The 12,283-nt window shown below is 39.8% G+C and overlaps 1 protein-coding gene across 3 annotated transcripts in view; it reads right to left on the bottom strand.

The window, feature by feature from the left end:
• Positions 1-11,729, bottom strand: part of LOC133539965 (cytoplasmic dynein 1 intermediate chain 1) — a 167,196-nt gene extending 155,467 nt beyond the window's left edge. The window contains exons 1-5 of one of the 3 annotated variants that reach the window (XM_061882387.1): positions 11,124-11,727; positions 10,907-11,004; positions 2,475-2,626; positions 2,094-2,208; positions 237-324 (exon numbers count right to left, since the gene is read on the bottom strand). In XM_061882387.1, coding sequence (XP_061738371.1) covers positions 237-324; positions 2,094-2,208; positions 2,475-2,594 — 323 coding nt within the window. In that variant the 5' untranslated portion in view covers positions 2,595-2,626; positions 10,907-11,004; positions 11,124-11,727. Of the gene's footprint in view, positions 1-236; positions 325-2,093; positions 2,209-2,474; positions 2,627-10,906 lie in introns of all 3 variants that reach the window. The other 2 variants (XM_061882388.1, XM_061882389.1) reach the window with 2 other exon arrangements.
• Between the last annotated feature and the right edge of the window lie 554 nt (positions 11,730-12,283).

The following is a 12,283-nucleotide window of genomic DNA, read 5'->3' as shown; positions in this document are numbered from 1 at the left end:
TCCACCTCATGGCAGGGCATGGAAGGGATGTATCGGGCTTTACATTTATTCAAAGTAGATAAGAGCAGCTGAGTGTCATCATAACACCAAACACAGTGACGAATCACATTTAACAAAAATTGTAATGATTCTTACCGTAATCTGTGACACAATTTGCAAAACAAAAGACAGCATAAATTTCCAAATGAACAATAATTAAGTCAAATACAAGAATGATGTTTGAAATTGTGCCGTACCTGCCTGCCGCTCCCCCCTCAGCTGAGTCCTGGCTCCCCGTTTCGCTGGGTGTGCTCATTGATTTGGACGGGGACAAAGGATTGGGCACTAGGGTGAATCACACAAATAGGACAACCAATGAGATAAAAGTCATTAAAAACAACTGCAGCTATTAAGATGATGTGTTATTGCAGTGTCCCACCACAAGGGAAGAGCTAGGGGTGAAGGACATATTTGGGAGTCAAAGTCTTGCAAATGAAGAGCAGTGCAGCCAATATTTTTATATAGGCCTAATAAAGGACAGATTTTTTTTATATAAGGCTGATTGAGGAACCATCTTCTTATATAGGGCAAATAAAGGAACAATCTTCTTATATAAAGATAATAAAGGAACAATATTCTTATATAAGGCTCATTAAGTATCAATATTCCTATATGAGGCTAATTAAAGGACCAATCTTTTATATGAGGCTAATAAAGGAACAATCTTATATAAGGCTAATAAAGAAACAATATTCATATATAAAGATAATAAAGGAACACTATTATTATATGAGGCTAATAAAGGAACAATTTGCGTATATAAAGCTAATAAACAAACCATATTCTTTTATAAAGATAACAAAGGAACAATATCCTTATACATGGTAAATGGTAAATGGGTTATACTTGTATAGTGCTTTTCTACCTTTTTTAAGGAACTCAAAGTGCTTTGACACTATTTCCACATTCACCCATTCACACACACATTCACACACTGTTGGCGGGGCGCTAACCAGGACCCATCAGGAGCAAGGGTGAAGTGTCTTGCTCAAGGACACAACATATGTTACTAGGATGGTAGAAGGTGGGGATTGAACCAGGAACCCTCAGGTTTCTCGCATGGCCAAAACTAATAAAGCCCCCAAAACTAATAAAGGAACAATATTCTTATACAAAGATAATAAAGGAACATTATTCTTATATATGGGTAATAAAGGAACAATATTCTTATATAAGGCTAATAAAGAAACAATATTCTTACATAAAGCTAATAAAGGAACAATATTCTTATATAAATCTAATAAATGAACAATAGTTTTATATAAAGCTAATAAAGGAACAGCATTCTTATATACGGCTGATAAAAGAACAATAGTCTTATATAAAGCTAATAAAGGAACAACAATCTTATATAAGGCTAATAAGGGAACAATATTCTTATATAAAGCTAATTAAGGAACAATATTGTAATACAAAAATAATAAAGAAACAACAATCTTATATAAGGCTAATAAATGAACAATATTCTTATATAAAGCTAATAAAGGAACAACATTCTTATATGAGGCTAATGAAGGAAGAATATTATGATAAATGATGAATGGGTTGTACTTGTATAGCGCTTTTCTACCTTCAAGGTACTCAAAGCGCTTTGATACTACATCCACATTTACCCATTCACACACACATTCACACACTGATGGAGGAAGCTGCCATGCAAGGCGCTAACCAGCACCCATCAGGAGCAAGGGTGAAGATAATAAAAGAATAATAGAAATAATAATGAAATAACATAAATAATAATAAAATAATAAAATAACAATACTCATCTATAAAACAAATAAAGGAACAGTATTCTTATATAAGGCTAATAAAGGAACACTATTCTTATATGAGGCTAATAAAGGAACAATAGTCTTATATAAAGCTAATAAAGGAACAACATTCTTATATAAGGCTAATAAAGGAACAATATTCTTATATAAAGCTAATCAAGGAACAACATTGTAATGTAAAAATAATAAAGGAACATTATTATATAAGGCTGATAAAATAACAATATTCTTATACAAGGCTAATAAAGGAACGATATTCTTATATAAAGGGTGCCACACCTAGAGGAGGCTCTGGTGAAATGCCAATGCTCTGCAGCAGAGCCTCAGTTTCTCGACGCTTGCGGTCCAAGTCTGAATCCTCTGCACTGGCCTCCGTCTTCTGTTGGCTTTCTGCCTGTGCAGGAGGATCAATAAGTACAGGTGGACACATACAGGTGCAGTATTACATCAATGTTTGTACACAAAAGCATTCTCAGTGGTGGTTATTGCTTCAATGGCACCCTGAGCGACACCCCTCTAAAATGTGCATGTGCGTGTGGGCTCAATGACGTGCACCAATACGAATTGTTTTTCCCCCCTATCCTTGTGGCGCCCGCCAGGGAATACATATGGTCCATAGCTCGGACCGCCATCCACCGTGCACCTGTACAGTATACTTACTTTTTTAGTGACCTCTTTCTTCTTACGCTCCTCTTCTTTTCTCTTTTTCTCCTCCCTGATCTGGGCCAGTCGCTGCTTCTTGCGCTCCAACTCGGCTTTCAGGTCACTTTTGTCCGACATGGTCTTCCGCTGGGGCTTCGGGAGAAGTGACACTATAGATACAAAGACATACACCATGTTTGTCGTTGCTACCATGTATGATCATATTTACGAGAACATAGATATCATAATAATTTTTCAGTCAGGGGGACATTGCAATTATTGGGCTTGCATGTAACATGTGTGTATATATACACATGTATATATGTATATATATATATATATATATATATATATATATATATATATATATATATATATATATATATGTATATGTATATGTATATGTATATATATATGTATATGTATATATATATATATATATATATATATATATATATATATATATATATATATATATATATATATATATACATATATATATATATGCATATTTGCCCCCGTTACCCAATTTGCACGGTTAAGTATTTTGAGGTGAAGATGACAGAGATTTACGTTTTAATTTTTATTGCATAATAGGCCACGTAAAATGATATGGTGGGCTGAATAGAGAAGGTGTACCAGATAAAATGACGTGACGGACCACACAAAATAACATAGATGGGCCACATAAAATATGTGGCGGCTCACATAAAATGACACAGTGGACCGCATGAAATATTATAATCAGGCCACAAAATAAAGTGGTGGTTACATTAAGTAATGTAGGCGGGCCAAGTAAAATGATGTGGTGGTCACTTAATGTAGTGAAGTGAAGTGAAGTGAAATAGTTTATATTTATATAGCGCTTTTCTCTAGTGACTCAAAGCGCTTTACATAGTGAAACCCAATATCTAAGTTACATTTTCAAACCAGTGTGGGTGGCACTGGGAGCAGGTGGGTAAAGTGTCTTGCCCAAGGAAACAACGGCAGTGACTAGGATGGCAGAAGCGGGGATTGAACCTGCAACCCTCAAGTTGCTGGCACGGCCGCTCTACCAACCAAATCATACCGCCCCAAAGTAATGTAGGCAGGTCAGATAAAATGATGTGGTGGTTACATAATGTAAGTGGGCCACATAAATCGATGTGCTGGTCACATAAAGTAGTGTAGGTGGGTCACATAAAAGGATGTGGTGGTTACATAAAGTATAGGCGGGCCACTTAAATGACGTGGTGGTCATTTAAAGTAATTCAGGGGGGTCAGATAAAATGGCTTGGTGGTTACATGAAGTAATGTAGGTGGGCCACATAAATCGAAGTGGTGTCACATAAAATAATATAGGCAGGCCACGTAAAAATTAAGTGGTGGTTACATAAAGTAATGTAGGCAGGTCACATAAAATGAAGTGAAGGTTACATAAAGTACAAACGTAATGTAGGCGGCCCACATAAATGATGTGGCGGTTACATAAAGTAATGTAGGCGGGCCACTTAAAATGACGTGGTGGTTACATGAAGTAATGTAGGTGGGTTACGTAAATCAAAGTGGTGGTCACATAAAGTAATGTATTCGGCCCACATAAAACGATGTGGTGGTTACATAAAGTAATGTAGGCGGCCCACATAAATGATGTGGTGGTTACATAAAGTAATGTAGGCGGGCCACATAAAATGATGTGGTGGTTACATAAAGTAATGTAGGCGGGCCACATAAAATGATGTGGTGGTTACATAAAGTAATGTAGGTGGGCCACGTAGATCGAAGTGGTGGTCACATAAAGTAATGTAAGCGGCCCACATAAAACGATGTGGTGGTTACATAAAATAACGTAGCCGGGCCCGATGTGGTGGTTACATAAAATAACGTAGGCGGGCCACATACATGATGTGGTGGTTACATGAAGTAATGGAGGCAGGCCACATAAATGATGTGGTGGTTACATAAAGTAACGTAGGCGGGCCACATAAAATTATGTGGTGGTTACATGAAGTAATGGAGGCGGGCCACATAAAATGATGTGGTGGTGGTTACATTAAAAAATGGAGGCGGGTCAGATAAAATGATGTAGTGGTGACAAAGTAATGTATGTTGGCCACATACTGTAAATCGAAATGGTGGTCACAAAAAGTAATGTGGGCTGGTCACGTAAAGGATGTGGTGGTTACATAAAGTAAAATAGGCGGGCCACGTAAAATGATGTGGTGGTCACATAAAGTAATGTAGGCGGGTCAGATAAAATGACGTGGTAGTTACATAAATTAATGTAGGTGTGCCACATAAATCGAATTGGTGGTCACACAAAGTAATGTACGCAGGCCACATACATGATGTGGTGGTTATATAAAGTAATGTTGGAGGGCCATATAAAATGAAGTGGAGGTTACATAAAGTAATGAAGGCGGCCCACATAAATGATGTGGTGGTTACATAAAGTAATGTGGCCAGGCCACTAAATTATGTGGTGGTTACACAAAGTAATGTAGGCGGGCCACATAAAATAATGTGGTGATTACATAATGTAATGGAGGCAGGCCACATACATGATGTGGTGGTTACATAAAGTAACGTAGATGGGCCACGTAAAATGATATGGTGGTTACATAAAGTAATGTAGGCGGGTCACATAAATTATGTGGTGGGTACATTAAGTATTGTAAGCGGGTCACATAAATTATGTGGTGGGTACATGCAGTAATGTAGACGGGCCACATAAAATGATGTGGTGGTCGCATAAAGTAATGTAGGTGGGCCACATAAATGATGTGGTGGTTATATCAAGTAATGTAGATGGGACACATATAAACCCTAAAACCAGTAAAGTTGGCACCTTGTGTAAATCATAAATAAAAACAGAATACAATGATTTGCAAATCCTTTTCGACTTATATTCATATGAATATACTGCAAAGACAAGATACTTAACATTCAAACTGGTAAACTTTGTTATATTTTGCAAATATTAGCTCATTTGGAATTTGATTCCTGCAACATGTTTTTAAAAAGCTGGCACAAGTGGCAAAAAAGACTGAGAAAGTTGACAAATGCTCATCAAACACTTATTTGTAACATCCTACAGGTGAACAGGCTAATTGGGAACAGGTGGTTGCCATGATTGGGTATAGAAGCAGCTTCCATGAAATGCTCAGTCATTCACAAACAAGGATGGGGAGAGGGTCACCAAGTTGTGAACAAATGCGTGAGCAAATTGTTTAAGAACATTTGCAAGGAATTTAGGGATTTCACCGTCTTCGCTCCATAATATCATTAAAAGGTTCAGAGAATCTAGAGAAAACACTCCACGTAAGCAGCAAGGGTGAAAACAAACATTAAATGCCTGTGACCTTGGATCTTTGAGGCGGTACTGTATCAAAAAGCAACATCAGTGTGTAAAAGGATATCGCCACATAGGCTCAGGAACACTTCAGAAAACCACTGTCAGTAACTACAGTTTCCACTACATCTGTAAATGCAAGTTAAAATTCTACTATGCAAAGTGAAATCCATTTATCAACAATATACAGAAACGCTGCCGGCTTCGCTGGGCCCGAGCGCTTCTAAGATGGACTGATGCATAGTGGAAAAGTGTTCTGTGGTCTGACGATAGATAGATAGATGAATGGATGGATGGATGGATAGATAGATAGATAGATAGATAGATAGATAGATAGATAGATAGATAGATAGATAGATAGATAGATAGATAGATAGATAGATAGATAGATAGATAGATAGATAGATAGATAGATAGATGGATGGATGGATGGATGGATGGATGGATGGATGGATGGATGGATGGATGGATGGATGGATGGATGGATGGATGGATGGATGGATGGATGGATGGATGGATGGATGGATGGATGGATGGATGGATGGATGGATGGATGGATGGATGGATGGATGGATGGATGGATGGATGGATGGATGGATGGATGGATGGATGGATGGATGGATAGATAGATAGATAGATAGATAGATAGATAGATAGATAGATAGATAGATAGATAGATAGATAGATAGATAGATAGATAGATAGATAGATAGATAGATTGATAGATAGATAGATAGATAGATAGATAGATGGATAGATAGATAGATAGATAGATAGATAGATAGAGTTAGTACTATATTAGTTCCTTCAGGAAAATTTAAATTCCAGCAGTAGTGTGCAGAGTTGAGATCAATTTAAAAAAGTAAAAAGTAAATAATGGGGGTTTGAATGGAAACAAAATAGACAAAATATTACAATAAGAATAAATATAAAAAGCAACAATGGGAATAAAAATATAGTAGTAAAATAAGCATATAACAAGAGAAACTAGGCAGTAGTGACCATGTTATGAAAATGTATTGCACTGTTATTGTTTTGCATCTCCTGTCATCCTAGTACCCCCACACCCCTCCCCAGAGAGGAGTTGTACAGTCTAATGGCATGTGGGACTAAGGAGTTTTTTAGTCTATTAGTCCTGCACATGGGATAAAGCAGTCTAGCACTGAACAGGCTCCTCTGGGTACTGATAACTGTATGCAGAGGGTGACTGCCAGCATCCAGTATGCTCATTAGTTTGTCCACAGTCTCTTCTCTGCCACCGTCACCAGTGAGTCCAGTTTCATTCCAATTGTAGAACCGGCTCACCTGATCAGTTTCTCCAGTCTGGAGCTGTCCTTCTTAGATGTTCTGCCCCCCCAGCACACTACTGTGTAGAACAGAACACTAGCAACCACAGACTGGTATTACATCCACAGGTGTTTTCTACAAATGTTGAAGGAGCGCAGCCTCCTGAGGAAGTACAGCCTGCTCTGTCCTTTCTTGTACAGGTGGTCTGTGTTAACAGTCCAGTCCAGCTTATTGTCCACCCAAACCCCGAGGTACTTAAATGAGTCCACGGTCTGTACCTCAACTCCCTCAATCACAATAGGTTGTGACCGTGGACTCGACCTCCCAAAGTCAATGACCAGCTCCTTGGTCTTTGAAGGATTGAGCTGCAAGAGGTTCGTGTGGCACCAGACAGCAAAGTCCCTCACCAGGTTCCGAAACTCCTCCTCTCTGATGCACCCGACGATGGCAGTGTCATCCGCGTACTTCTGGACGTGACACAGCTCTAAGTTGTAGCAGAAGTCAGCGGTGTACAGGGTGAAGAGAAGAGGGGCCAGCACCGTCCCTGCGGTGCTCCGGTGCTGCTGATCACAGTGTCAGACGTGATGTCCTTCAGTCTGACTTACTGTGGCCTGTCGGTGAGATAGTTCGAAATCCAGGCAACCAGGCAGGGGTCCACTCGCATTCTGTCCAGCTTGTCCTGGAGGGGGCGGGGCTGGATGGTATTAAAGGGACTCGAGAAGTCCAGGAACAGGATCCTCACAGTGCCATTTCCCTTATCCAGGTGTGAGTGGGCTCAGTGCAGCAGGTAAAGGATAGGATCCTCCACACCAACGCCTGCCTGGTACGCAAATTTCAGGCTGTCTTGGGCATGTTGCACCTGTGGTCTGAGGAGGCTGCGAAAGCGCCGCTCCATTGTCTTCATTAGATGAGATGTGAGCGCCACTGGTCTGTAGTCATTCAGCTCACTGAGGCGGATCTTTTTGGGAACTGGAATGATGCATGACGTCTTCCAGACGGTGGGCACTCTCCCCAGCTGCAGGCTGAGGTTGAAGATCCGTTTAAGTGGTTCACCCAGTTCTGCAGCACAGGTCTTCAGGAGTCGGGGGAACACAGCTTGTCTGGGCTTGCTGCTTTCCTTGGCTGTAGCTTCCTCAGTTGACCTCTGACCTGGTCCGCAGAGATGACTAATGTCTACGTAGAAGTGGTGTAGGGGGGTGCTGCCATGGATTGGGGGGGGAGGGGCGTTGAGGGGAGCAGAAGAGGGGGTGGCTGTGATGGGGAGTGGGGGGTGGAGAGGACACATTTCAAATTGTTTTTGGAAACTTTGGACGTTGTGTCCTCTGGACCAAAAAGGAAAGGAACCATCTGAATTGTTATAGGCGCAAAGTTCAAAAGCCAGCATCTGTAATGGTATGGGGGTGTATTAGTGCCCGAGGCATGGGTAACTTACACATCTGTGAAGGCACCATGATTGCTGAAAGGTGCATACAGGTTTTGGAGCAACATATGTTGCCATCCATGCAATGTTATCATGGACGGTCCGGTTATTTCAGCAAGACAATGCCAAACCACATTCTGCACAAGTTACAACAGCATGGTTTCATAGTAAAATAGTGCGGGTACTATACTGGCCTGCCTGTAGTCCAGACCTGTCTCCCACTGAAAATGTGTGGCGCAATATGAAGCCTAAAATATTACAACGGAGACCCTGGACTGTTGAAGTGAATAAGTGAAATTAATTATATTTATATAGCGTTTTTTTCCCTTAGTGACTGAAACAGCTTTTACATAATGAAACCCAATATCTAAGTTACATTTAAACCAGTGTGAGTGGCACTGAGAGCAGGTGGGTAAAGCGTCTTGCCTAAGGACACAACAGCAATGACTAGGATGGCGGAAGCGGGGATCGAACCTGGAGGCTGGAACCCTAAAATTGCTGGCACGGCCACTCTACCAACTGAGTTATCCCGCCTCGTTGAACAACTTAAGCTGTACATCAAGCACAAATGAGAAAAAATTCCACCTGGAACCTTCAAAAATGGGTCTCTTCAGTTCCCTATTGTTTACTGAGTGTTGTTCAAAGGAAAATACATGTAACACAGAGGTAAAAATGGCCATGTGCCAATTTTTTGCAATGTGTTGCTGCCATTAAAGGCCTACTGAAATGAGATTTTCTTATTTAAACGGGGATAGCAGGTCCATCCTATGTGTCATACTTGATCATTTCGCGATATTGCCATAATTTTGCTGAAAAGATTTAGTAGAGAACATCTACGATAAAGTTCGCAACTTTCGGTGCTAAGAGAAAAGCCCTGCCTCTACCGGAAGTCGCAGACGATGACGTCACATGTCGATTGCTCCTCACATATTCACATCGATGTTAATGGGAGCCTTCAACAAAAACAGCTATTCGGACCGATAAAACGACAATTTCCCCATTAATTTGAGCAAGGATGAAAGATTCGTATTTCAGGATATTGATAGCGACGGACTAGAAAAAAAAAAAGCGCGATTGCATTGGTACGGATTCTGATGTTTTTAGACACATTTAGTAGGATAATTCTGGGAAATCCCTTATCTTTCTATTGTGTTGCTAGTCTTTTAGTGACTTTAACAGTACCTGATAGTCAGAGGTGTACGTCCACGCGTGTGTTGATATCCGGTAAGAAGCGACTTTTTACCACAATTTTCTCACCGAAACCTGCTGGTTGACATTCGGTCGTTATCCATGTTCGCTTGACCGCGCTCTGATCCATAGTAAAGTTTCACCTCTGTGAATTTTAAACAAGGAATCACTGTGTGTTTGTGTGGTTAAAGGCTAAAGCTTCCCAACTCCATCTTTCTACTTTGACTTCTCCAATATTGATTGAACAAATTGCAAAGGATTTAGCAACACAGATCTCCAAAATACTGTGTAATTATGCGGTTAAAGCAGACGACTTTTAGCTGTGTGTGTGTGCAGCGCTCATATTCCCTAACAGCCCGTGACGTCAAGCGTACACGTCATCATTACGCGACGTTTTCAAGAAAAAACTCACCGGGATATTTAAAATTGCAATTTAGTAAACTAAAAAGGCCGTATTGGCATGTGTTGCAATGTTAATATTTCATTATTGATATATAAACTATCAGACTGCGTGGTGGGTAGTAGTGGGTTTCAGTAGGCCTTTAAATTCTAAGTTAATGATTATTTGCAAAAAAAAAAGTTTCTCAGTTCGAACATTAAATATCTTGTCTTTGCAGTTTATTCAATTGAATATAAGTTGAAAAGGATTTGCAAATCATTTTATGATGTGATGGTTACATAAACTAATGTAGGCGGGTCAAAAAAATGAAGTGGTGTTTACATGAAGTAAAGTAGGCTGGCCACATAAAATGAGGTGGTGGTTACATATGGTAATGTAAGGTAATGTAGGCGGCCCACATAAAATGATGTGATAGTTTAATAAAGTAATGGAAGCAGGCCACATAAAATTATGTGGTGGTTACATGAGCTAATGTAGGCGGGCTACATAAAATGAAGTGGTGGTTACATAAAGTAATGTAGGCGTGTCCCATAAAATTATGTGGTGTTTACATGAAGTAATGTGGTGGGTATATAAGAAGATGTAGGCGGGCCACATGACACGACGTGGCAGGTCAGATTTGGCCCTTATCATATTAGATAGCATTTACATGATGAACTTGCCATGAATGCACTCCACACAAGAACATGTGACCGTGCATCATAAGTAGTATATATGTAAAGGTTCCTTTGTGTTTAACCAGCATACAGCAGGTAAAAAAAAATTTTTTTTATAATGTAACCTTAACATATTTCCAAATGTGCATTAGAATGTTTCCCTCCTACCTTGTCCGCTGAAGATGATAGTGACGTGTCACCAGTAAAAAGATGCTGTCTCACTGCTGCGCCCAAAGCTTTCAGCACATTCTTGATCCAAATGAGCGCTTTCAAGATAGCATCAAAATGAGGTTACTATTAAACAAGGGTGACTAATGAAACATAAAGCAGGTGGTCCAGAGGCAGATAGAAAAGGTTGATGGTGAGATGGAGGAGGAAACCCCACCTTGTGTGATACGAACGGTCCTTTTTGTGGTGGTTTTGGCTACACTGCCATCTTCTGGACACTTGGAGAAGTCAACCGAAGTTATTTTGTCATGTTTTGTACCACACCGACATCTTCTGGACACCTGAAGGAGTGATTTATCTAATATGTGGCTACCGGACGTCCTGTTTTACTCGGCAAGTCATGAGTTCTTTTTGATGGTGTTAAGATGATGTTTATAACTCATACTTAGCGGTTTTGACGAGCATGTCTCTTTTGGTTCCGCCTATTTCAAAATATTCGACTGTCAACGTTTCCTATTGGCCAATCTACAGGTAGCTGAATACAAATGGCATATGTCAACAGTATCAATGCCGCTATTGGCCAGATTACAAGTCAATCATATTGCGTCATGAACGCTCTCCGACAATCCCAGTTTATGGTAAATGTATGTATTTCAATGACTGACCAACTCTATTGTAACGTAATTTTTAAAGCAAGTTGTTGGTTTTGACAAAGTGTGTTTTGGTGATTGGATTTTCTTTTAATCAACGGAAATTAAAAAAAAAACAACGATTGGTGTATTTGAATTTAATTTCTTGTTTGGTGTCAAAAAGTAATACATATCGAAGAGCTGTTTGACTTTCATTTTATATTTCATACAACAAAAAATTAAAAACATAGTAAACAGAAAAACAGAACAAAACGGATGTTGTTTCTTTTGCAGACACCGAACGTTTTTATTTTCAAAGTAAAAGCACGGATAATGGCAACGGTACCCCCTTCGCCGGAATTGTTTTTGAAATGGCAAACGCAGACTGACATCTACACACATATCAACACGAACCTGAAACATAGACCAGAATTACAATTCGCAATTTTAAAGACAGGCCCAAATTGAACGTAGCAATTTTAACGACAGAACGGCAGACTTGCCTGCGTGATCAACTCTATTTTGCCTCCACTTTCGTTCGATATGTGCGTAGAGATGTCTGTAGATGTCAGTTCTCCTTGGGCCATGTCTAAAATCATTATCGTGTGTGGCCCCAAAGACCTTCTAGTCAGGCACTCGGGTACCGTAGTATCCCTGTTTTTACTTTGAAAATAGAAAATGGAATATGGAAAAACATCCGTTCAGGTCTGTTTTTCCTTTTCTTTTTAGCTGGAATTTGAATTTGAAT

This window comes from Nerophis ophidion, linkage group LG21 (assembly GCF_033978795.1).
Source record: "Nerophis ophidion isolate RoL-2023_Sa linkage group LG21, RoL_Noph_v1.0, whole genome shotgun sequence".
Taxonomy (NCBI): Eukaryota; Metazoa; Chordata; class Actinopteri; order Syngnathiformes; family Syngnathidae; genus Nerophis; species Nerophis ophidion.
Note: the sequence above shows the minus strand (reverse complement) of the source record. Positions and strands in the feature narration are given on the sequence as shown.